This window comes from Manis pentadactyla, chromosome 11 (assembly GCF_030020395.1).
Source record: "Manis pentadactyla isolate mManPen7 chromosome 11, mManPen7.hap1, whole genome shotgun sequence".
NCBI classification, from domain to species: domain Eukaryota; kingdom Metazoa; phylum Chordata; class Mammalia; order Pholidota; family Manidae; genus Manis; species Manis pentadactyla.
Window position 1 is genome coordinate 678,719 of NC_080029.1, and position 22,061 is coordinate 700,779.

The 22,061-nt window shown below is 56.8% G+C and overlaps 1 gene segment (V, D, J or C); it reads left to right on the plus strand.

Moving 5' to 3' along the window:
* Positions 1 to 13,279: 13,279 nt before the first annotated feature.
* LOC118910666 (immunoglobulin heavy constant gamma 1-like) lies at positions 13,280 to 17,399 on the plus strand. The segment is given in 6 exon segments: positions 13,280 to 13,781; positions 13,966 to 14,010; positions 14,139 to 14,468; positions 14,585 to 14,905; positions 16,805 to 16,935; positions 17,138 to 17,399. Coding segments are annotated over 6 exon segments (1,002 nt in total).
* Positions 17,400 to 22,061: the final 4,662 nt, after the last annotated feature.

A 22,061-nucleotide genomic window follows, 5' to 3' on the forward strand; every position in this document is an offset into this window, starting at 1 on the left:
GCACCGGTGTCCCGCCTCTCTCAGAGCCCATGCTGGGGGATGCCGGCCTGGCCCTGTCCCCTGGTGCACTGTCCACTGACTCTCCTGGGAGCTCTGCAGGGTGGCTGTGTCCTATGCTGGAGACACCTGGCCCTGGGATGGGGGACAAGCCCTCCTTTGCCCTCAGGCATTCCAAGGTCACATCCCCAGACTCCTTCAGGAAGTCAGCTCTGCCCAGCCTCATCCCTGCGTGGGGCCAGGCCTGGCCCCTATGGGGACACTCACGCCCCAGCCCCAAGTGTGCACAGGCAGTTGGTGCTGAGTGCCAGGGGTACCATCCCTTAGCCCAGGTGGACACCGAGCTCAGAGCCAATGTTCCCCTGGCAGGGCCACACCACTGACCACCTGGACCCCCAGGGGCCTGCCTGCATGTGCACATGCAAGTACCCCATGTGTGCACTCATGCACATGCACCAAGGTATACATGCACACCCAGCCACACATGCACATGCACATACAGGCTCCCCCGTGTACACACACACTCATGCAACAAGTCACATATGCATGTACACAGGCCTTCATGCACCTGCACATACACACACAGAAAAAAGCCCACATGCTTGTGCACATATAGACATCCACATGTACACACACATACACTTACACACATGCAAACATGCACCCATTGCCCACATGCAAGCACATGCAGGAACACGCACACACATGCACCAACTTGTACTAGTACAGAAATCACCAACATGTTCACAATAAACATACACACACAAAGCCCATTAGCAGGTACATATGGGCACCCACATGCACATACACACATACCGTAACATGCATACACATGAACTTGCACCGAAGGGTACCATGCTCAAGCACACACGAGCACCTTTTTCACAATCACAGAGATACAGAAACGTCAAAAACAAAAGCCCATGTGTGTATATATAGGTACCCACCAGCACACACACATACATGCACCACCATGCACACACAAGCACTAAGATCACATGCACAACTACACACCAAAATCCATGCACACCACACACCTCATAGACTGGGCCTCCCATGGGGAAATCTGCAGGGACCAGACCAGCACAGAACCCCACTGAACAGCCCAGGCACCAGCCATACCAGATGCCAGGCACCTTCATCCCCCACCACATGCAGAAAACCCCTCCCAACTTGTCCCCAGCACTCCCATCACTAGTGCAATGGGTCAGTGCCACCTGCCAACACTGACCCAGGCTCCCTGGGAAGGGCCCAGCTGAGAAGGCTTTGCGGGCCTTGAACCCCTCCCTCTGCAGACCTCCTGCTGGATGAGAGCTGTGTGGAGGCACAGGATGGAGAGCTGGACGGGCTGTGGACCACCATCTCCATCTTCATCACCCTCTTCCTGCTCAGCGTGTGCTACAGTGCCACGATCACATTCTTCAAGGTGGGAGCTGCACTTCTCCCACACCCATGGGCCCCTCACTGTCCCCTAGCCCCTCACAGCCCTGATGCCCCCACACAGTCCCATTGGGCCCCCTCCTGACCCCACACCTGCCCACCTCCTGTGCTGTCAGGAGGTCCAGGTGCAGGAGGGGGCCTGGTATGGAAGGGTGACGTGGGCCACACTCACCGTGCCGCCTGCTGCAGGTGAAATGGATCTTCTCCTCGGTGGTGGAGCTGAAGCGGACAGTCATCCCTGACTACAGGAACATGATCGTGCAGGGGGCCTAGGGAGGCCTCCAGGTGGGGAGCAGGGGAGCCTGGACCTGTGCCAGCACCAGTGCATCAGCCCGCAGGGTAGCCAGCTGCCCAGAACTGCACCTCCACCCTCTGGCCTCACTGCCCCCGACATGTCTGCCTTCTGACCGCACTGCTACCACAGGCTGCGTCCTGCCCCAGCCCTCCCCTTAGAAGACCCGAGTGGACAACAGGCTATTCCACTGGGCTGGTGGGCGCGTGCCAGCCCCTCCACACCAGTGGCCCAGGGGCCAGGGAAGCATGCGCACCCAGGATGCCCAGGGATGGTGAGCAGGACCACCCAGATGGGGCCCTGCAATGACGCCTCCACCATCATATTGGCTGGCTTGGCCATCAAGAAGCCCACCCATCAGGCTCCAGACACAGGATTTCCTGCCGGGAAGCGCATTTTCAGGGCCTCATGGGAAGAGACCTCGGGCGCAGCATCCCAGCACACAAGCTTTCGGATGTGCCGTGAGCAGTCACCCAGACCGGCAGAGATCCCTCGGAGGAGGCCTGGCCCGTGTCTGCAGTGAGAGCCCCTGGGAACAGGGCTGCCCTGCCTGGGGTGAGAGCATCTGGCCAGAAGGGCCTCCTGGAGAGAGGCCTGGGGCCACGTCCTGGGGCTGCTGGGCCCTGTAGAGAGGTGGAGGGGCCCGGAGAACAGGGAGTGGGCACAGCTGGCCTGCCCTGCCCCAGGGCCCAGGCACACTGCAGGAACTCTGGCTTGCTGAGGGCCAGCAGGACCGAGACCATCAGCCAGGGTCTCCAGGCCTGGGAACCGCCCGCAGAGCCAGGCCCCACACCCAGCCTCAGGCCAGGGCTGCCTCCCCCGTCCTGTCCTGGAGAACCCACACCAGGCTGGCCGCCTGTGGGGAGAAGCGGGCCCGGGACTCCAGGACCCACCCGGATCTCAAAGGAGCCCCACGGTCCCAGCCTGGGAGCCCTTCCCTTCTTCCATATTCCCGGAGCTGTTCCCCATCCTCACTGCCTCTACCTTTGGGCACTAAACCCGTGAAGAAGCCGTGACTGGCCGGGGTGTCCTGCTTTCCTGGAGCCTGGTCAGGGGCACCTCGCACCCTCAGACTCCAGCCCTCCTGCCACGGCTCCTCTGCCAAGGTCACAGCCCCCAGGCCCGCAGCTCTGGCAAGGCGAGGAGGGCAGGCAAGCATGGTGCAGAGGAGGGTGAGGGGCATGCGGGCCCTGGGAGCAGTGTGCCTTGATGGTGTAGCCCTTTCATCCGGGACTTGGTTGTTAACTCAGCATACATAGGCAGCTGACTGATGCTGCCATCCCCAAAATGCTACCACGTGCAGGAAACTCCAAACCAGCATAAATGTAACAGGAGCCACATCTGCCCTGCCTGCAATGCTTGACTCTCCAGTTTTTGGTCAGGGTTCTCCAGAGTAAAAGAACCCGTAGTGACAGGGAAGAATTTAAAAGGACAGCAGGCTAGTCCGGGTGGCTCCCTTCTGCTGCTCTTCTTGGCAAACACAACAGAAACTCCCTTCACTTCCCCCTGCCCTTCACTCCCTGCTCTGCCAGGCACTCACTCCCTGACCTCACTCCCCCTTGCCGGCTCGTTTGCTGTGGACGTACAGATGTTGCAGATCCGGAAGCAGAAAGATATATACTGCTCCCCTTGCCTTTGTTCGGGGCTCACACCTTGGGAGATGACTCCCCTAGGGGCCCGCTGCTGTAAAATAAACCTCAGCACTCCAGGACCTCCGAGTGCTGCTTGGTTCTTCCGTCACCAATGCAGTCCAGGTTTCTCCAGTATTTTCCGTAACAGTAGGAGATAGAAAGAGATGGTCAGATGGACAGTTGGATGGATGGATAAATGGATGGATAGACGGATAGCATAAGGTACATATGTTAGCCAGGAAAATAGGTATGAGCAGGGTGGAAAGAGAACAAGGTCAGTAAAACCCCTAGAAAGGACTCAGCTAACCAGTTAAAACTAGAAAGCCAGTGTAAGTTCAGGGAAAGGAAATCCCGGGGCAAAATACCCCTCAAAACTGAAATCAGTCAAAGGGAGAAATAAAGTTTAAAACCCATTTATTGCTCACAAACTGCAGTCCCAGGCCACCTCTCTTTCCTGCTCCCGCAGCAACCACACTGGCCCTCCCCATACCCCTCCCCTCTCAGGTACAGATAAGCCCCACCCCCGCCCCCCTTGCCCAGGTAATCATCCATTGATATGGAGATGAACTTCTCCACCCCTGAGGAGAGATGCAAATGCACTAAAGCCATACTTCTTTCCACCTCTGAATGCCTATTGATATGCCGATATACTAAAGCCAGGAGAGATACTCTGGAAATGTTTCAATTTTACCCACAATCCACCCTTCCAGAAATCCCGCCTCACAATTTACTCGATCCCCTCTTCCGACCCATCTAGTAACGTGCAACAGCAATCAAATCTTGAGAATCCTCAAGCCAGAGGATTCAGCCTATGATATTAAGTAAATGTACTTTACAGCCCAGTCTCTCACTAAGCACAAAATACGCTTCTACACTTGTTTACTCATTCCTAACAATCATGCTAGATTGCTCACAAAAATTTAACCAAACATTAGACAAAGTCAAGCCTCTCTTGAAACATTATTTTCTTGACAACAGCAACACAATCATAATTCTCAAGCCAGAGGATTCAGCTAGGTTCAAAGTCCCATGCAGATTAAGTCCAAAGCTCGTCCATTCCAGCCGTCACGCGGCAGCTGCAGCCAGGACACAAAAACCGAAGCACAGGAGGCCAGCTTCCAGGCCTTTTCCCCACGGTGCCAGAAGAGCCAGCCATCGCCGGTCCATGTGTAGAAATGTCCAGGGCCACGTCCATTTTACTCCTAATTGCTGCACCCGTACTTGCAACACATGTCCAATAAAGTGGGTGGTCCGGTCTCGCCCCCACCCTGTGTTGGGATAGGAGGTTATTACCTTGGTCGGACCTGTCCCGGTGATGGGCTCTGTAGCCAGCAAGGCGTGGTACACAGCAGCCAGTTGCTTCTCTATCAAGGTGACCCAGACCTCTGCTCCTTTCCAAGGTTGTGGCCAGGCTCCGGACGGCAGCAGGAGCAACAGCAGTGGCAGAAGCAGTTGCCTTGCGCTTGGGCCACAGGCCGGGGTCGGCGTGGCCGGCAGCAGTGGTGGCACCTCCATGACCACACGAGTGTAGACACATGTCCACAGCACGAGCGCCACTTCTCCCCATCATTTCTAGGGCCAGCCCTCCCAAAGGTCGCACCGATTACAACAGATTTCAGGTTCACAGGAATCCTGCCAATACTATGTCAATTTTAAGTCCAGGGAAAGGAAATCCCAGGGCAAAATACCCCTAAAAACCGAAATCAGTCTAAGGGAGAAATAAGGTTTAAAACCTGTCTATTGCTCACAAACGGCAGTCCCAGGCCGTCTCTATTTCCTGCTCCCGCAGCAACAACAGTGGCCCTCCCCCCCACCTCTCAGGTACAGATAAGCCCTCTGCTGCCCAGGTAATTACCCATTGATATGGAGATGAACTTCTCCACCACTGAGGAAAGGTGCAAATGCCCTAAAGCCATACTTCTTTCCACCTCTGAACGCCTATTGATATGCAGATGAGACAGGGACCCTAGATGTACTCAGAGTAGGGTGAGGGCCTCCGGAGGGGGCAGGGTGAGATATTTGCAGTCAGAGCAATGTAGCTACATGCAAGGAAACCCCCCTACTAAAACTCTATGTTAAGCATTGAGCTCTAGAATCATTCTTCAGTGAAATCAGTTAATGTTCCCCAGATAAAGAAGAGTAGCACATGTTTTATTATGCTAATTATTTGTAACCATGTGTAAGATTCACTTTAGCATGCTAAAAGGCCCAGGCCTATGTGCTGTCTTTCTTCCTTCAGATCTGATGAGGTGATTCTGCAAACTGAGCAACTAACTTAGCATGCAGACCCAGCTGTAGACGGCATGGTTAAAGGCAGGAAGAATTCCATCTTGAAGATAAGATTGCATTTTAACACCCAGGAAGTTCAAGTGGCAAGATTCTTTAGCAAGAAGGCAATACCTCGGCCCACCTTGGGGGCTGGGCAGGCAGTCCATTGATATGCTCCCCAGATCCTGGCGCCGGTGTCCTGGAGAGAAATCAAGGCAGAAAATTCCTTATAGTTAAGTTAATTTTTAATATTCAGGGACCACTTAACAAGTCCACACCCCTAAGTATTTTCATGTTCTCGAAAAATCCTCAACTGCCTATAAAACACCCTAGACAACGCACCACTACGGGCTCTCTTGTCCCTTCCTGGCGTGAGCCGCGAGCTCTGTCCTTTCACTGTGTCTCTAAATAAAAGCCTGCACCTCGCTCTCCTACCTTGACTGTTTGTGAAGCTCATTCTTCGGATCCACAAACAAGAGCCCCGGCATCAACAGATATACTAAAGCCAGGTGAGATATTCTGGAAATGTTTCGATTTTACCCACAGCCAGAACAGAACCAGAGTTAATGACTTTATCAATTAAAGCTCAAAAGGTCTGGGGCAACTTAGCCTTGAATGATTGAATATTCCCCAGATAAAGAGAAGTATCTGAGTACAGCCCATGTCTTTACTGTGTCAATTAGGTCATTGTAAGATTTACTTTAGCCTGCTAAAAGGCCCAGCTATAAACAGCATAATAAAGACAGGGAGATCCCATCTTAAAGCCAAAATTGCATTTTGAAAAAAACCAGGACATTAATAAAAATTCCTAACATACTTTTTAACAAACAACAAACAAATAACTCTGCCCACCTTGGAGGAAGGGCAGACAATCTTGACCAATATACTCCCAAACCAGGAAGCTGCTATCCTGGGATTGGACCAAACAAGTAAATTTCATGTGTTAAGCTAATTTTGCAGAATTACCTAGAAGACTGATAAAAAACTTAAAGTCTCATCAAAGATGCTGTAAGACCCAACGGCCTTATTCCGGTCTGCACTCCCCCCAAGTGAGGAGACGAAGGCCACGGCAGATCGATGCAACAAGCAAGAGGTTTATTGTTATTCCAGCCAGCTGGGGTCCACGTGTCTGCCCGACACAGCGGGTTTCAACAAGGACCCCGAGCACTCAAATCCAAGGGTTTATATAGCATTTTCAAAGCACTTAACTCATTCTTACAATACTTGAGACCACTAACAAGCCCACACCCCTAGCCCTTTGTCACATTCCTGAAAATTCCTTCAAAGGGGGAAGCACCAAACTTTCAGGGCGCTCCTGTCTCCAGGTCACCTGCACTTTCTCTCTACGTAACTTTAAATAAAACTTTTCCTCTGCTTCACTACTGTGTCTCTGCCCTTCAATTCTTTGTCGTGGGGGGAAATGAACTGAGGAAAATACACAACGCCTCTCCCCCAGCAGGTAGATATATAGAGATAGATAATACAAGGTGTGGGCAAAACTGTAACATTTCCAGAATATCTCGCCTGGCTTCAGTACATCTGCATATCAACAGGCATTCAGTGGTGGAAAGACGTATGGCTTTACTGCATTTGCGTCATTCCTCAGAGGTGGAGAGAAGTTCATCCCCATATCAATGGGTAATTACCTGGGCAAGGAGGGCTTATCTGTACCTGAGAGGGGACTGGAGGGCCTGTTTTTGACACTAAGCAGGAGAGAGAGAAGCCCCCAGACTGTAGTTTGTGAGCAATATATGAATTTTAAACTTTATTTGTCTCTTTCACTGATTTCAGATTTTAGAGGTATTTTGCCTGGGATTTCCTCTCCCCGGACTAACAGTAGGAAACAGGCGGCAGTTAAGTTGATGACAGATAGGAGATATAGACACTCCTATGAATACAGGAAGAGAATGAGGGAGTCATGTTACAGAAAATACTTTTAAAAAGCCTGGACTGGATCACCGACGGAAGAAACCAAGCGGCACTCGGAGGTCTTGGAGTGTTGAGGCTTTATCTCACACCGGCGGGCTCAGAGGGGAGTAATATCCCAAAAAGTCTGAGCCCCGAACAAAGGAAAAGGGAGCAATTTACACCTTTCTGCTTCCTTATCTGTAACATTCCTAAGTACACAGCAAGCGAGTAGGAAAGGGGGAGGCAGTTTACGGAGCGAACTTTGGGACCCAGTGCTGGTGCTCGGCAGCATGGGAAACCAAGGGAGTGGTTTTCTTTGCTTGGGTTGAGGAGGGGGGTGAGGCAGAGGGGGGACACCTCATAAATTACTGTCCTTGTAGTGTTGTTTATGTTCAGGAGGGAGGGGTGCGAGACAGAGCACAGCCACCCTCTAGGTTGCTCTCCTTGTAAAATTCCCCTATCAGTCATAGACATAGAGAGAGCCCTCATCATATTCCCACCCACATGAGAGCCATTCTCCTCGAAGGCCAAGAAAGTCCAAGACCAGGCAAGAATGGAGATGGCCCATGGCCCTGAACCAGGTCCTCTCCACCCCGGCACCAGCAGCCAGGCACATGCCGGGATGTCTGGCTACACCTGGGATCAGACAGGGCACTGAGGCCTGCCCCACAAGCCCACGGCCTGGGAGGATGAGCAGCAGATGCTGGGGTGGGCCAGGCCTGCAGGACACAGTCCCAGCTCCAGGCCAGCCTGGACACTCCCATGGCTCCACACTCATCGGGGGCACGCACGCTGGCCCGGCCACCCAGCAGGCCACAGTCAAAAGCCGTGTTGCCTCCAGAAGGCTGCTCCAGGGCCCCGCGCTTGGGGTGAGCACCGCAGCATGGACAGGGCACCTGCACGAGGCGCCAGTGTCTGCAGGGGTCTCGCAGAGCCACAAGCCAACCTCACAGCCACAGGCGGCCTCCCCAAGGTCCCTGCCAGCCCTCACTGGCCACACCACTGCAGGACAGCCACCTCGGAGCGAGCACACGGGAACGGGGGAGCCTGTGCGGACCGGGACTGTCTGTGCAGCTGGGCCCATGCCCCCAGACACTGACCCCCAGAGAACCCCCTGGGCGTGCTCCACCAGCAGTGACACAGGGACAAGGCAGCGTGCCATCAGGAGGCCCTGCGTTCACATCTCAGGCACCCTGCCACCCAGGGCTTCCCTGCTCACACACATAGCGGCCACCACCCTGTCTTTGCAGGGCGGCCTGGGGAGGAGAGGGGGTCAGGTGTGCTGCCCGCCGCCTCCCAGGAAGTCACATGCCCACAAGCATGGGCCCATGGCACCGAGGGAGGGGCCCATGCACTGGGCACAGAGGCCGGGGATAAGGCCTTCGAGGAGAGCACCTCGGCCGCAGCCCAGGGGCCTCACCTGAGACCCTGCCACCACCCTAAGCGTCCCAGGAACACAGAGAAAAGGGGACTTCCAGCAGGGAACTAGCTGTCCCTCTGCTGGACTAGGTGGCAGGCTGGCCTGGGCCCACGTCTCTGAGCTGGGCTGGGCCAAGTGTTTCTGGAGTGGACAGACTTCTGTGGATGGAGATGACTGACCTGTCCTGGGTTCAGCTGGGCCAGGGTGGTCATCTGGGCTCCTGTAGGCCATTACAGATCGTGTTGCACTGAGTGGACTGGGAGGGTCCAGGCTGGGCTTGCTGGGTGGTGCTGGCTTGAGCAGCTATGGGCTTCTGAGCTGAGCGGGGTCTAGTGGTGGTCAGGAGGGTGAACCTGCCTTTCCATTGCCAGGCTCGACCAGGCAGGGCTGTGGGACAGGCGGATGCTGCCACGGGCTGGACTCTACTGTGCTCAACTGGCCTGCGCTGTCTTGGGCTGTCTTGGGCTCAGCTAGGCCAAGGAAGCTGAGCACAACTGAGCTGAGCTCAGCTGAGCTAGTCTGGACTGGGCTCAGCCATTAGTAGGAGGTACCAGTTCCCACATGACATGCACAACCTGCAGACCTGTCCACCAGGAACCCAGGCCCAGGGCTGCAGTGGCTCTAGGGTAGAAGCCCCTCCACCTGGATGCTCCCCAGGGAGTTTCCAGACTCAATGATATGGATTATCTGACTCCAAATGAGGGGGATCTGGGTGATTCTTGGCAACCACCAGCGGAAAGAGTCGGTTACCGGTGGCCCGCGTGCTGACCATGTGACAGGCAGAGCTGCCCACAGGGCATGCAGAGGTGCCCTGGGGGACCAGCACCTGGGGATCATTCACTCTGAGTGTGTCCTGAGCAGGGCCGACAGCACCTCATTCACAAGGCTGTGGCCCAGGGCATTTGCAAATGGGACCAACACACAGAAACCGAGGGTCAACAACCCCCCCACTGTCCAGACAGGCCTCGGCCCACACTCGGCAGGGCTGGGACAGCACGCTGTCCCCGCCCCAAGGATGCTGAGCTCTGGGTGGCAAAGGTGAACTCTGTCCCAGAACAGCACACTACCATGTGTCCCCAGGAGGACAGCTGTAACCAGCACAACAGCCCCCATGACCACACGGTCCCACCACCTTTGCTCAGAGATAGAGCCACAGATGGAGCAGGAGCAGGAAGGTGGGAAAGGCCGGGACCCCAGGAAAGACTAGGTTCTCCTCTGGAGGCTGGCCTGGTGGGGGGCAGGACAAGGCCCGGCAGGCTGCAGGCTGTGGCAGGACAGCCTGGCCCTGCCTCGCTCTCCAGGCAGGAAGAGGGGCCCAGCAGGGCTGCAGCCACAGCCTGGAGTGGGCCAGCAGGTATAGTCCCTGCAGGAGGCAGACAGCCCAGAGCACCAGGACGGCCACTTCTCACCGTCCCTGATGGCCCCGCCTCCCCACCCCCAACACCCTTGGGAGGCAGCCTTGGACTCCCCCAGGCCCTCTGAGACAGAAACCACCCAGAAGAAAAGGGAACTTTGGGAAGTGTGCCACAGGTTTCAATCCCATTCTGAGTCTCTGCGGGGCTGCTGGGAGGGAGCCCACACCTCCGGGACAGCCCAGCTCCTAGGAAGCTGTGGGCACACAGCAGAGGTTCTGCCAGCACCCAGGAGCCACAATGGCCCAAGGCCCCAGAGGATGTGGCACCATGGAGACAGGGTGTGAGGTGAGTGGGGTAGGCTCGCAGCAAGGGCACAGGAGTGGGGAGGGAACCGGAACCGGCACTGAGGCTCAGGACCCCAGAGGGACTCCTGCAGCTGACCTGGCTTGGGGGAGCAGGCTGCCTGCGGGCCACGCACACAGCCCAGCACCGGGACTGGGGGCCATGGTCAGACATGCCCAAGTCTGCTCCGCAGGACACCCCACAGGGCATTTGAGAATGTGAAGGACTGGGTTGGCTCAAGCCTGGGGCTGCCCTTGACCAGCTGGGCTGGGGGTATGGGGCTGGGCTGGGCTGCAACAGGACCCACACAAGGATGGACAAAGGTCTTAGCCCAGTACCTGGTGCCCGGCAGACTCAGCACAGGGAAGGAACAGACCCCCAGGTGTCCTAAGAGTCCTGTCCAGGCCAGGGCATGGTCAGAGGTGACAGCTGTGGGGCCCAGGGCTGCAGCCAGGGCAAAGGGCATCCGGTGAGCCACAAGAGACCACAGTTGAGGATAGGAGACCGTGACGTGGGCTCTCATGAGCTCAGAGAGCTCCAGGCTTGAGCAGCCTGCTTGGTAGGATAAAAAAGCAGGGAGCTGAGGTCAGGAGCTGGGCCTGGGCTAAGGGGTCCAGAGGGGCACAGAAGACAGAGGCAGCCCTAGGAGATGTGGGGGCCAGGGCTGAGCTCAGGGACCTGGGAGAGAGGGACCGAGGGACAGGAGGGCACCAGGAGCATGGACCCCCAGGAGCAGGAGGGCCACAGCATGTGAGCGGGGCAAGGAGATCGTGGGGGCTGCCCCAGGAGGCGGAAGGACCAGGCAGAGCTCAGCAGGTGACTATGGGTTGGGTGGGCAGGACGTTGACCCAAGGGCTCAGGGGACCAGGCCGAACTGTAGCAGGTGACCTGGGATGTGGGAAGGGAGGGGGCTGACCCAGGGGCTGCACAATCCTGTCAGAGCACTGGAGCAGGGGGCTGGGATGGAAGGAGGGATGGGCAGGGGTCTGCATACATGGCAGAGCTTGTGTAGGTGAGCAGGTGGCCGGGAGGGCAGTGGGGAGCCCCAGGATCCCAGGGGACCAGGCAGAGCTTTTGTAGCTGAGCAGGGACCTCGGAGATCAGTGGGGAGCCCCAGGATTCCAGGGGACCAGGCAGAGCTTGTGTAGCTGAGCAGGGACCTCGGAGGGCAGTGGGGAGCCCCAGGATCCCAGGGGACCAGGCAGAGCTTGTGTAGGTGAGCAGGTTGCATCGGAGGGCAGTGGGGAGCCCCAGGATCCCTGGGGACCATGCAGAGCTTGTGTAGGTGAGCAGGGTCTTGTGGGACAGTGGGGAGCCCCAAGAGATCAGGGGACCAGGCAGAGCTTTTGTAGTTTACAAGGGGGCTGGGAGGGCAGGAGACCCCAAGTACTCAGGGGACCAGAGCAGGGGATGTGAGGGCAGTCGGGGGAGCCCCAAGAACTCAGGGGACCAGGCAGAGCTTGTGTAGGTGAGCAGGGGCCTCGGAGGGCAGTGGGGAGCCCCAGGATCCCTGGGGACCAGGCAGAGATGTGTAGGTGAGCAGGGGGCTGGGAGGGCAGAGGGGTGCCCCAGGATTTCAGGGTACCAGGCAGAGCTTGTGTAAGTGAGCAGGGGGCTGGGAGGGCAGTGAGGAGCCCCAGAGCTCAGGGGTCCAGGCCTAGCTTTTGCATGAGTGAAAAGGGTGTAGAGAAGGGGATGGGGGAGAGGCAGGAGAGCAGAGGGCAGCCCCAGGCGTGCCTGGCAAGACAGCAGAAGGACAGAGTCCCAGTTAGTATGCACTACACTGGAGCTGAGCTGTACAGGCACCTTGGGGACCCTAGCGCCCCCCATTCAGGGAGGAGACAGAGCCCTGAGGGGCCTGTCGGGGAAGGGGTTGGAGAGGGTCGCAGGGCAGGAAGAAGCCTTGCAGCAACCCGGTGGGCAGCAGTTCTCGGGCCCAGGACACCAGCTAATACCCAGGGCATGTGGGGAATTGCAGCAGGAGGGGTGACCTTCCAGGGGATGCAGAGGGAAGAATGTGGGGCCGGCTGGGTGTCCGGGGACCAGCCTGGGGTGCGGGAGGGAGGGGTGCCAGGCAGAGCCCCTGGGCTGAGCAGATGGTCCCAGGGTCTGAGGGCAGGCCTGGCCAGGGCCTGGGGCTGGGGGTGCATCTGGCCACACTGGGGCCTAGAGGTGCTGCAGCATGCAGGGGAGGAGGGACAGGGCAGGGAAGGGAAGGGCTCCCACTCTTCCTGTGGAGCAAGCAACTGACATGGGGGAAGAGCTGGGTCGGAGAGGGTGGGGAGCTGGAATGGAGGGACGCAGGAGGGATGGGAGCGCCCAGGGCACAGATTTAGGAGCCTGGGATAGATGCCCATGGATGGGACAGGAGGGGGACAGCCTAGGAGGGGATACCAGGGCAGCGTTTAGGGTAGGGGCAGGCGGCCATGGCACTGATGAGGTCCAAGGCAGATTAGGGTACAGGACAGGGATGGGGTCCAGGGCAGATGTGGGGTACAGGACAGGATGGGGTCCAGGAATGGGACAGGGGTCCAGAGCAGGGACCGTGTCCCCATCCAGGTGCCTTGGCTGCAGGCTGCCCCGGAAGGTGCAGGGCCTGGAGGGCAGGGAACAGGCCATGACGAGGGCTCAGGGCTCAGCGGCAGGGAGCAGAGTGCGGGCAGTGGGTGACACAGGCCTCCCACCAAAGAAGGGGCCGGCTGGTCCAGGGCACGGACAGGGCTGGGGGCTGCGGGACACAGGAGGCTGGCTGGGAGCTCGGTGCAAGCATCAGGGCTGTCAGGCCGGGCACCCAAAGTAAGCAAACGCGGGTGGTCACACGGCCTCGTCTCTTACAGCCTCCACCAAAGCCCCGTCGGTCTACCCACTGGCCCCCACCTGCGGGGGCACATCCGGCTCCACCGTGTCCGTGGCCTGCCTGGTGTCCGGCTACTTCCCTGAGCCGGTGACTGTGTCCTGGAACTCGGGCGCCCTGTCCAACGAAGTGCACTCCTTCCCATCCGTCCTGCAGTCCTCGGGGCTCTACTCCACCAGCAGCATGGTGACCGTGCCCTCCAGCAGGTGGTCCAGTGAGACCTTCACCTGCAACGTAGACCACCCGGCCAGCAGCACCAAGGTGGACAAGACCGGTGAGAGCCTGCCCACTGCAGACAGGCACGGGGAGCCCCACGAAGGCCCCCAGCATGGGGACGGGTGCCTTGGGCTTTCTGCCTGGTGCCTCCTCAGACCTGCCTCAACCTGGCCCTGACCTAAGCCCTCCCCGATGTCTGCACCCTGCTGGCCCCAGTAACCCCCAGTCTGCTCTCTCCACAGTTCCCAAAATACCAAGATCCCCTTGCCAGTGTTTCAAATGCCCAGGTGAGTCGGCCAGGTCTTCCCTCCACCCCTAGGAGGGTGGCCCAGCCCCAGCAGAGGACTGTTGGGGACTAGTGCCTAGAGGAGTGCTTTTCAGATCCTGATGCACTGGGCTCTGTCTCCTGAACCAGCTCCTGAAGTCCCCGGAGGACCCTCCGTCTTCATCTTCCCCCCGAAACCCAAGGACATCCTCATGATCGCCCAAAAGCCCGAGGTCACCTGCGTGGTGGTGGACGTGGGCCCAGAAGACTCTGCGATCCAGTTCAACTGGTTCATTGATGACCAGGAGATGCACACGGCCAAGACACACCCGAGGGAGGAGCAGTTCAATGGCACCTACCGTGTGTTCAGTGCCCTTCCCATCCTGCACCAGGACTGGCTGAATGGCAAGGAGTTCACATGCAAGGTCAACAACCCAACCCTCCCATCGCCCATTGAGCGGACCGTCTCCAAGGCCAAAGGTGGGGGTCATAGAGGAGACAAGGTGTGGGAGGGTGTCCAGGGGTCACCTGACCCCAAACACACAGTCCAGCCCTCCCCTGGGAGTGCCCATCTGTGCTGACCCCTGTCCCCACAGGGCAAGTCCAGGAGCCAAAGGTGTACATGCTGCCCCCAACACCGGAGATGCTGAGCAAGAACCCCATCACTGTGACCTGCCTGGTCACAGACTTCTACCCAACAGACATACACATTGAATGGCTGAAAAATGGCCAACTAGTGTCAGAGAACAACTACAGCACCACCCCGTCCCAGCAGGACAACAACGGGGACTACTTCCTCTACAGCAAGCTCTCCCTGGGCAGGGATTCGTGGGAACGAAGAGATACCTACACATGCACAGTGATGCACGAGGCCCTGCCTAACCACTCCACGCAGAAATCCATCTCCCAGTCTCCCGGTAAATGAGCAACGCTCTCCCCTGCCCCTCCCAGGGCTCTCAGGGTCCCTCCAGGATGCCTGACTCCCACTCCGTGTACATACCTCCCGGGCGCCCAGCACAAAATAAAGCACCCAGCGCTGCCCTGGGCCCCTGCAAGGCTGTCATGGTTTGTTCCGAGGCAGAGCTCAGGCAACGCCAGCCCACTGGCGGAGGGGATGGACCAGGCACTGAGGCAGTTGTCACCATTAGGGGAAGGCGGGTCCCACTCGGGGCCCAGGCCCAGAGCGTGGGGACTGTGCAAGCCACCCAGGGTGCTGGGACCTCAGGGACTGCCTGAGGCTGTGGAGGGACTTTGCCAGACACCGCAGCTCCTGCCAGCAGTCCTGGGGCCTGCAGCATGGACAGGGGAATGGGTGAAGCCCAGGAGCTCCCAGGGAAATGAGCACCAGTGTTCCTCCTCTCTCAGAGTCCATGCCGGGGGACGCCAGCCTGGCCCTGTCCCCTAGTGCGCTGTCCACTGACTCTCCCGGGAGCTCTGCACGGTGGCTCTGTCCCATGCTGGAGACACCTGGCCCTGGGATGGTGGACAAGCCCTCCTTTGCCCTCAGGCATTCCAAGGTCACATCCCCAATCTCCTTCAGGAAGTCAGCTCTCCCCAGCCTCATCCCTGCGTGGGGCCAAGCCTGGCCCCTATGGGGACACTCACGCCCCAGCCCCAAGTGTGCACAGGCAGTTGGTGCTGAGTGCCAGGCGTACCATCCCTTAGCCCAGGTGGACACCAAGCTCAGAGCCAATGTTCCCCTGGCAGGGCCACACCACTGACCACCTGGACCCCCAGGGGCCTGCCTGCATGTGCACATGCAAGTACCCCATGTGTGCACTCATGCACATGCACCAAGGTACACATGCACACACGGGCCCACATACACATGCACATACAAGCACCCCCGTGTACACTCACACTCATGCACCAAGGCACATATGCATGTACACAGGCCTTCATGCACCTGCACATACACACACAGAAAAAAGCCCACATGCTTGTGCACATATAGGCACCCACATGTACACACACATACACTTACACACATGCAAACATGCACCCATCGCCCACATGCAGGAACATGCACACACATGCACCAACTTGTACTAGTACAGAAATCACCAACATGTTCACAATAAACATACACACACAAAGCCCATTAGCAGGTACATATAGGCACCCAAATGCACACACACACATACTGTAACATGCATACACATGAACTTGCACCCAAAGGTACCATGCTCAAGCACACACGAGCACCTTTTTCACAATCACGGAGATACAGAAATGTCCCAAACACAAGCCCATGTGTATATATAGGTACTCACCTGCACACGCATATACATGCACCAACATGCACACACAAGCACTAAGATCACATGCACAACAATGCACCAACACCCATGCACACCACACTCCTCATAAACCGGGCCTCCTATGGGGTAATCTGCAGGGACCAGACCGGCACAGGACCCCACTGAACAGCTCAGGCACCAGCCATCCCAGATGCCAGGCACCGCCTTCCCCCACCCCCACATGCAGAAAACCCCTCCCAACTTGTCCCCAGCACTCCCATCACTAGTGCAATGGGTCAGTGCCACCTGCCAACACTGACCCAGGCTCCCTGGGAAGGGCCCAGCTGAGAAGTCTTTGCCGGTCCCCTGGACCTGGTCCCAGGAGTGGGGCAGAGCTGAGCCCACACCCTGCACAGTCTGGGCACCTTCACCCTGGAGAGGGAAGGGGATGCCACAGCCAGACCCAGACCTGGGGCCAAAGCTGGAGGAACGGGGGCTGAGGCCAGGACAGGGCGGCCCAGAGCCCAGCAGGCCCAGCCCCACAGCAGGCCTGGCCCTGACCCCCTCCCTCTGCAGACCTGCTGCTGGACGAGAGCTGCGTGGAGGCCCAGGATGGAGAGCTGGACGGGCTGTGGACCACCATCTCCATCTTCATCACCCTCTTCCTGCTCAGCGTGTGCTACAGTGCCACCGTCACCCTCTTCAAGGTGGGAGCTGCACTTCCCCCACACCCATGGGCCCCTCACTGTCCCCTAGCCCCTCACAGCTCTGATGCCCCCACAGTCCCTCCGGGCCCCCTCCTAACCCCACACCTGCCCACCTCCTGTGCTGTCAGGAGGTCCAGGTGCAGGAGGGGGGCCTGGTATGGAAGGGTGACGTGGGCCACACTCACCGTGCCGCCTGCTGCAGGTGAAATGGATCTTCTCCTCGGTGGTGGAGCTGAAGCGGACAGTCATCCCTGACTACAGGAACATGATCGTGCAGGGGGCCTAGGGAGGCCTCCAGGTGGGGAGCAGGGGAGCCTGGACCTGGGCCAGCACCAGTGCATCAGCCCGCAGGGTAGCCAGCCGCCCAGGCCTGCACCTCCACCCTCTGGCCTCACTGCCCCCGACATGTCTGCCTTCTGACCGCACTGCTACCACAGGCTGCGTCCTGCCCTGGCCCTCCCCTTAGCAGACCCGAGTGGACAACAGGCTATGCCACTGGGCTGGTGGGCACCTGCCAGCCCCTCCAAACCAGCTGACCAGGGACCACGGAAGAATGGCCACCTAGGATGCCCAGGGATGGTGAGCAGGACCACCCAGATGGGGCCCTGCAATGACACCTCCACCATCATATGGGCAGGCTCGGCCATCGGGAAGCCCACCGATCAGGCTCCAGACACAGGATTTCCTGCCAGGAAGTGCATTTTCAGGGCTTCATGGGAAGAGACCTCGGGCGCCGCATCCCAGCACACAAGCTTTCGGATGTGCCGTGAGCAGTCGCCCAGACCGGCAGAGCTCCCTCGGAGGAGGCCTGGCCCGTGTCTGCAGTGAGAGCCCCTGGGAACAGGGCTGCCCTGCCTGGGGTGAGAGCATCTGGCCAGAAGGGCCTCCTGGAGAGAGGCCTGGGGCCACGTCCTGGGGCTGCTGGGCCCTGTGAGACGTGGAGGGGCCAGGAGAACTGGGAGCGGGCACAGCTGGCCCGCCCTGCCCCAGGGCCCAGGCACGCTGCAGGAACTCTGGCTTGCTGAGGGCCGGCAGGACCGAGACCATCAGCCAGGGCCCCCGGGCCTGGGAACCGCCCGCAGAGCCAGGCCCCACACCCAGCCTCAGGCCAGGGCTGCCTCCCCCCTCCCTCCTGTCCTGCAGAACCCACACCAGGCTGGCCGCCTGTGGGGAGAAGCGGGCCCGGGACTCCAGGACCCACCCGGATCTCAAAGGAGCCCCACGGTCCCAGCCTGCGAGCCCCTCCCTTCTAACAGATTCCCGGAGCTGTTCCCCATCCTCACTGTCTCTTCCTTTGGGCACTAAACCCGTGAAGAAGCCGTGACTGGCTGGGGTGTCCTGCCTTGCTGGAGCCTGGTCAGGGGCGCCTCGCACCCTCAGACTCCGGCCATCCCGGACGCGGCTTCCCAGCCAGGGGCACAGCCCCCCAGCCCCCGCGGCTCCCCCCAGACGAGGAGGGCAGCCAGGGACAGTGCTGAGGGGGGTGAGGGGCACGTGGGCACAGGGAGCAGGGCCTAGCCTGGGCGCTGGGTGGGGAGGCTTCCATACCGGCCACGCCTCGAAGCCACTCACTGTTCTATGTGTGTACTAGTTGTTAGGAAAGAGTATAAAACCTCAATGTGATTTATTCCCACTAGGATGTTTAACATTTTAACAGTAAGGTATTAACAAAGGGCCACGTGGGGGAAGCTGCCCGGGCTGAGAGTGGGGGAGGGGGAATTTATAAGGGCCTGGCGATACCTGTTTGGGTTTTTAAACCTACGAATAAAATTAAGACAAATGTAAAGGAAAGATATAACGGGCTTAGGCGACTTCCGGGAAAGACTGTGAACCCTTTTGTACTCAGCCAATGAGGAGCCAGGAGGGAGACTCGCCACTAGAAGATAAATTATTGGCGCCAAACTCCCCAGGTGCGCCTGCCCACCCGACACCCGATCTTGCAAGACCGTCATTAAAGCCTTGCTCCGCTGTTCTCTTTGTCTCCGTGTCCACTTATTGAATTTGGACCAGTGAGTGTGTTTCTCACAATTTGGGGGCTCGTCCGGGATCCTCTTGCCTGTGCGAGGTGGGGTCCCAAGCGGAGTGGGAAGACGCGTCCCGCCCGGCTTTGGGCAGCCCGCTGTGTCTGGGCGTCTCACCTTCGCACGGAAGCCAAGGGGAGACCCGAGACTGTTGTGCGGAGACAGCGTGACCGACGCAGGGGAGAAAATGCAGGCACCGTGGCAACCAGGCAACCTCGTGCACGAGCCAGGGTGGGAAAATTGGGCTATAAGTACTGCCTTGGTGGTTGGGCATTTTTCAGAGGTCGAGTGTGTGTGGCTGAGACGTGTAATCTCGGGGTGTGTGCAAGAAACTTCCATTATGGGGAGTTGAGTACACAGGGATCTCAGACACAGGGACCTCTTGAAGGATGGGAAATACAAATTCTAGTTCCTAGGGAAGCAGGGAAAGGGAACCACATGAGCTCCCTTGGAATTCCCCCCTGATAGCCTGCTGGGGTGAAGGCTGCGGTACTGGGGGGACACCTCCTGTACCGGGTTAAGGACAAACAGAAGATGATCAAATTTTGCTGTTTTGTCTGGATTAAAGTTAGATCAGATGAAAACTGGCTTTGCCAGATTTGAGTTATTTTTTTTTATGGTAATAAAGCCTCCAGTTCACCTGAGGAATCTGTTGGTTACCAAGGGTGCTTCCCCTATTTCCCCTCAACACCAGGGAAGGGAAAGCTAGGGAGGAACTACAAGAGACCTGCCAGGACAAGCCCTGGTGTTGGGAGAGCGTTGTGTGTTTTCCTCGGTCCCTTTCCCCACTGCAGCCGCAGCCGAGAGTTGAGAGGCGGGGACACGGCGGTGAGGCGGAGTGAAAGTTTTGTTTGGAGTTACTGGGGGAGAGAGAAAAGTGAGACCTCCTCAGGAAGGAGGGGTGCCCTGGGAGGTTGGAGGGAGAAGTTTTAAGTTAAAAGGTAGTGCACTTTGAGGGTGCTGGTGGCCTCAGAGAGAGGAGCACCCCAGGGGTGGGGAGTTCCCTCTTTAAGGATTCTTTGGGAGTGTGGCTGGCACCTGGAGGGGTAGACTTGTTAGGTGGTCTCAAGTATCTTTGATGAGACATTATATTTCTTATCAGTCCTCTGGGTAATTCTACAAAATTAGCTTAACCCAAGAAATTTACTGCTTTTAGTCCCCTCCCAGGATGGCAGCTTCCTGGTTTGGGAGCGTATCAGGACTGGCTGCCCTTCTTCCAAGGGGGGCAGAGTTATTGTCTGTTTGCTAATGAGTAAGTTGAGGGTCTTGCTTCTTGACCTCCTGGGTATTAAAATGCATTCTTTGGGATGAAATCCTTCCTGCCTTTTGCTATGTTTTTCAGGGCTGCACCTGCATGATAAATTGATTTCCTGGGTTGCAGACTATTTGGGGTCAGAAAGAAAAAAAATAGCATATAGGTAAAGTTAAAAAAAAAGAAAAGAAAAGAGCCTGGGACTGTATGATTAGCATAATAAGGACAGGCTATACTGAGGGACCCTCTCCTTTATCTGAGGAATATTCAAGCTTTCCAGGTCAAGTTGCTCCTGTCTTCTTGAGCTTTAATTAATTAATTCTGGGTCTTTTTAGTGGACTTTCCTGGCCTTTTTCTCTTTCCACCCCACTCATATCTATTTAACATTGGGACCCACTTTCTTGTCTCCCAACCTGTGGGTAACATTTCCAGGATATCTCACCTGGCTTTGGCATATCTGCGTATCAACTGGCGTTCAGAGGTGGAAAGAAGTATGGCTTAAGCGCATTTGCAGCTTTCCTCAGGTTGAGAGATGTTCATCTCCATATCAATGAGTAATTACCTGGGCAACAGAGGGCTTATCTGTACCTGAGAGGTGAGGGGGAGGGCCAGTTTTTGGCTGATACTAGAGCCTGAAAGAGAGAAACGGCCCCAGACTGCAGCTTGTGAGCAATAAATAGATTTTAAGCTTTATTTCTCCCTTTGACTGATTTCAGTTTTTAGAGGTATTTTTCCCTAAGATTTCCTCTCCCTGGACTTAGCAATGTAAGAAGGACTTAGAGTTTCCCTTGCCTTCTGGGGAGTCCACCAGGAATCCCAAGGTGTTTCCATGGAGGGAGGTCCCACTAGGGCAAGGGGAAATTTGTTATTGGGTACTGAGGTGAGAAATTTTAAGCATTGCTAGAAGATCCCCTTGGCCTAGTGGACCAACTAGATCAATTCCTGGGACCTAATATATATATTTAGGTTGAACTGATGTCCATCGTGAATATCCCATTCCCTGGTGGTGAGGGGGTGGATCAGGGGAGCTGCTGTGTCCATTTGGGAACAAGAACACCAACCAGGCCAGGGTGTCCAGTCAGCGGAAAAAAAGTTCCCAAGTGTAGACCCTAGATGGGATAATAATAATCTAGGGGATAGAATTAAAATGCAGGATCTTCGAGGGCTAATTATAAAGGAAATTAGGGAATTGGCCCCAAGATCTCCAAATGTTTCTAAGGTGTTTGAAGTCCAATGTTTAAAGGAAGAGACCCCAACTGCATTTTCATAGAGACTCAGGGACCAGATGAGAAAGTATTCAGGACTTGGCCCAGAAGCTCAGGTAGGACAGGATCTTTTAAAAGTCAATCTTGTAACCAAAAATTGGCCAAATATATCTAAGAAATTACAGAATTTAGATGGATGGAATGAGAAACCTAGAGAAGAATTACTGAGAGAAGCTCAAAAAGTGTTAGAAGAGAGGCTAGAAGCTTGTATTTCAAACTGTTGGAGGGAGAGCCAGACCGTCTCCAATGGACCCCAGGGGAACTGCAAATTCTAGAGAAATTGAAAGCAATCCTTAGTCACCACCCCAGTCCTGGCACTCCCATCATTAGAGAAGCCGTTTCACTGATTTGTTTCTGTTGAACAAGGTTCTCTGTAGGGTTTTGACCCAAGCCTGGGGAGGAAAGAAACAACCAGTGGCCTTTATGTCTAAACTACTGGACCCTGTCTCTTGAGGATGGACTGAGTGCATTCAGGCCATCGCAGCCATGGCCTTACTGGTGGAAGAGGGCAGGAAATTAACTCGGAGGAGCCCTCATGGTCAGCACTCCTCATCAGGTTCGGGTCATGCTTACTTAATCAGTGGGCTG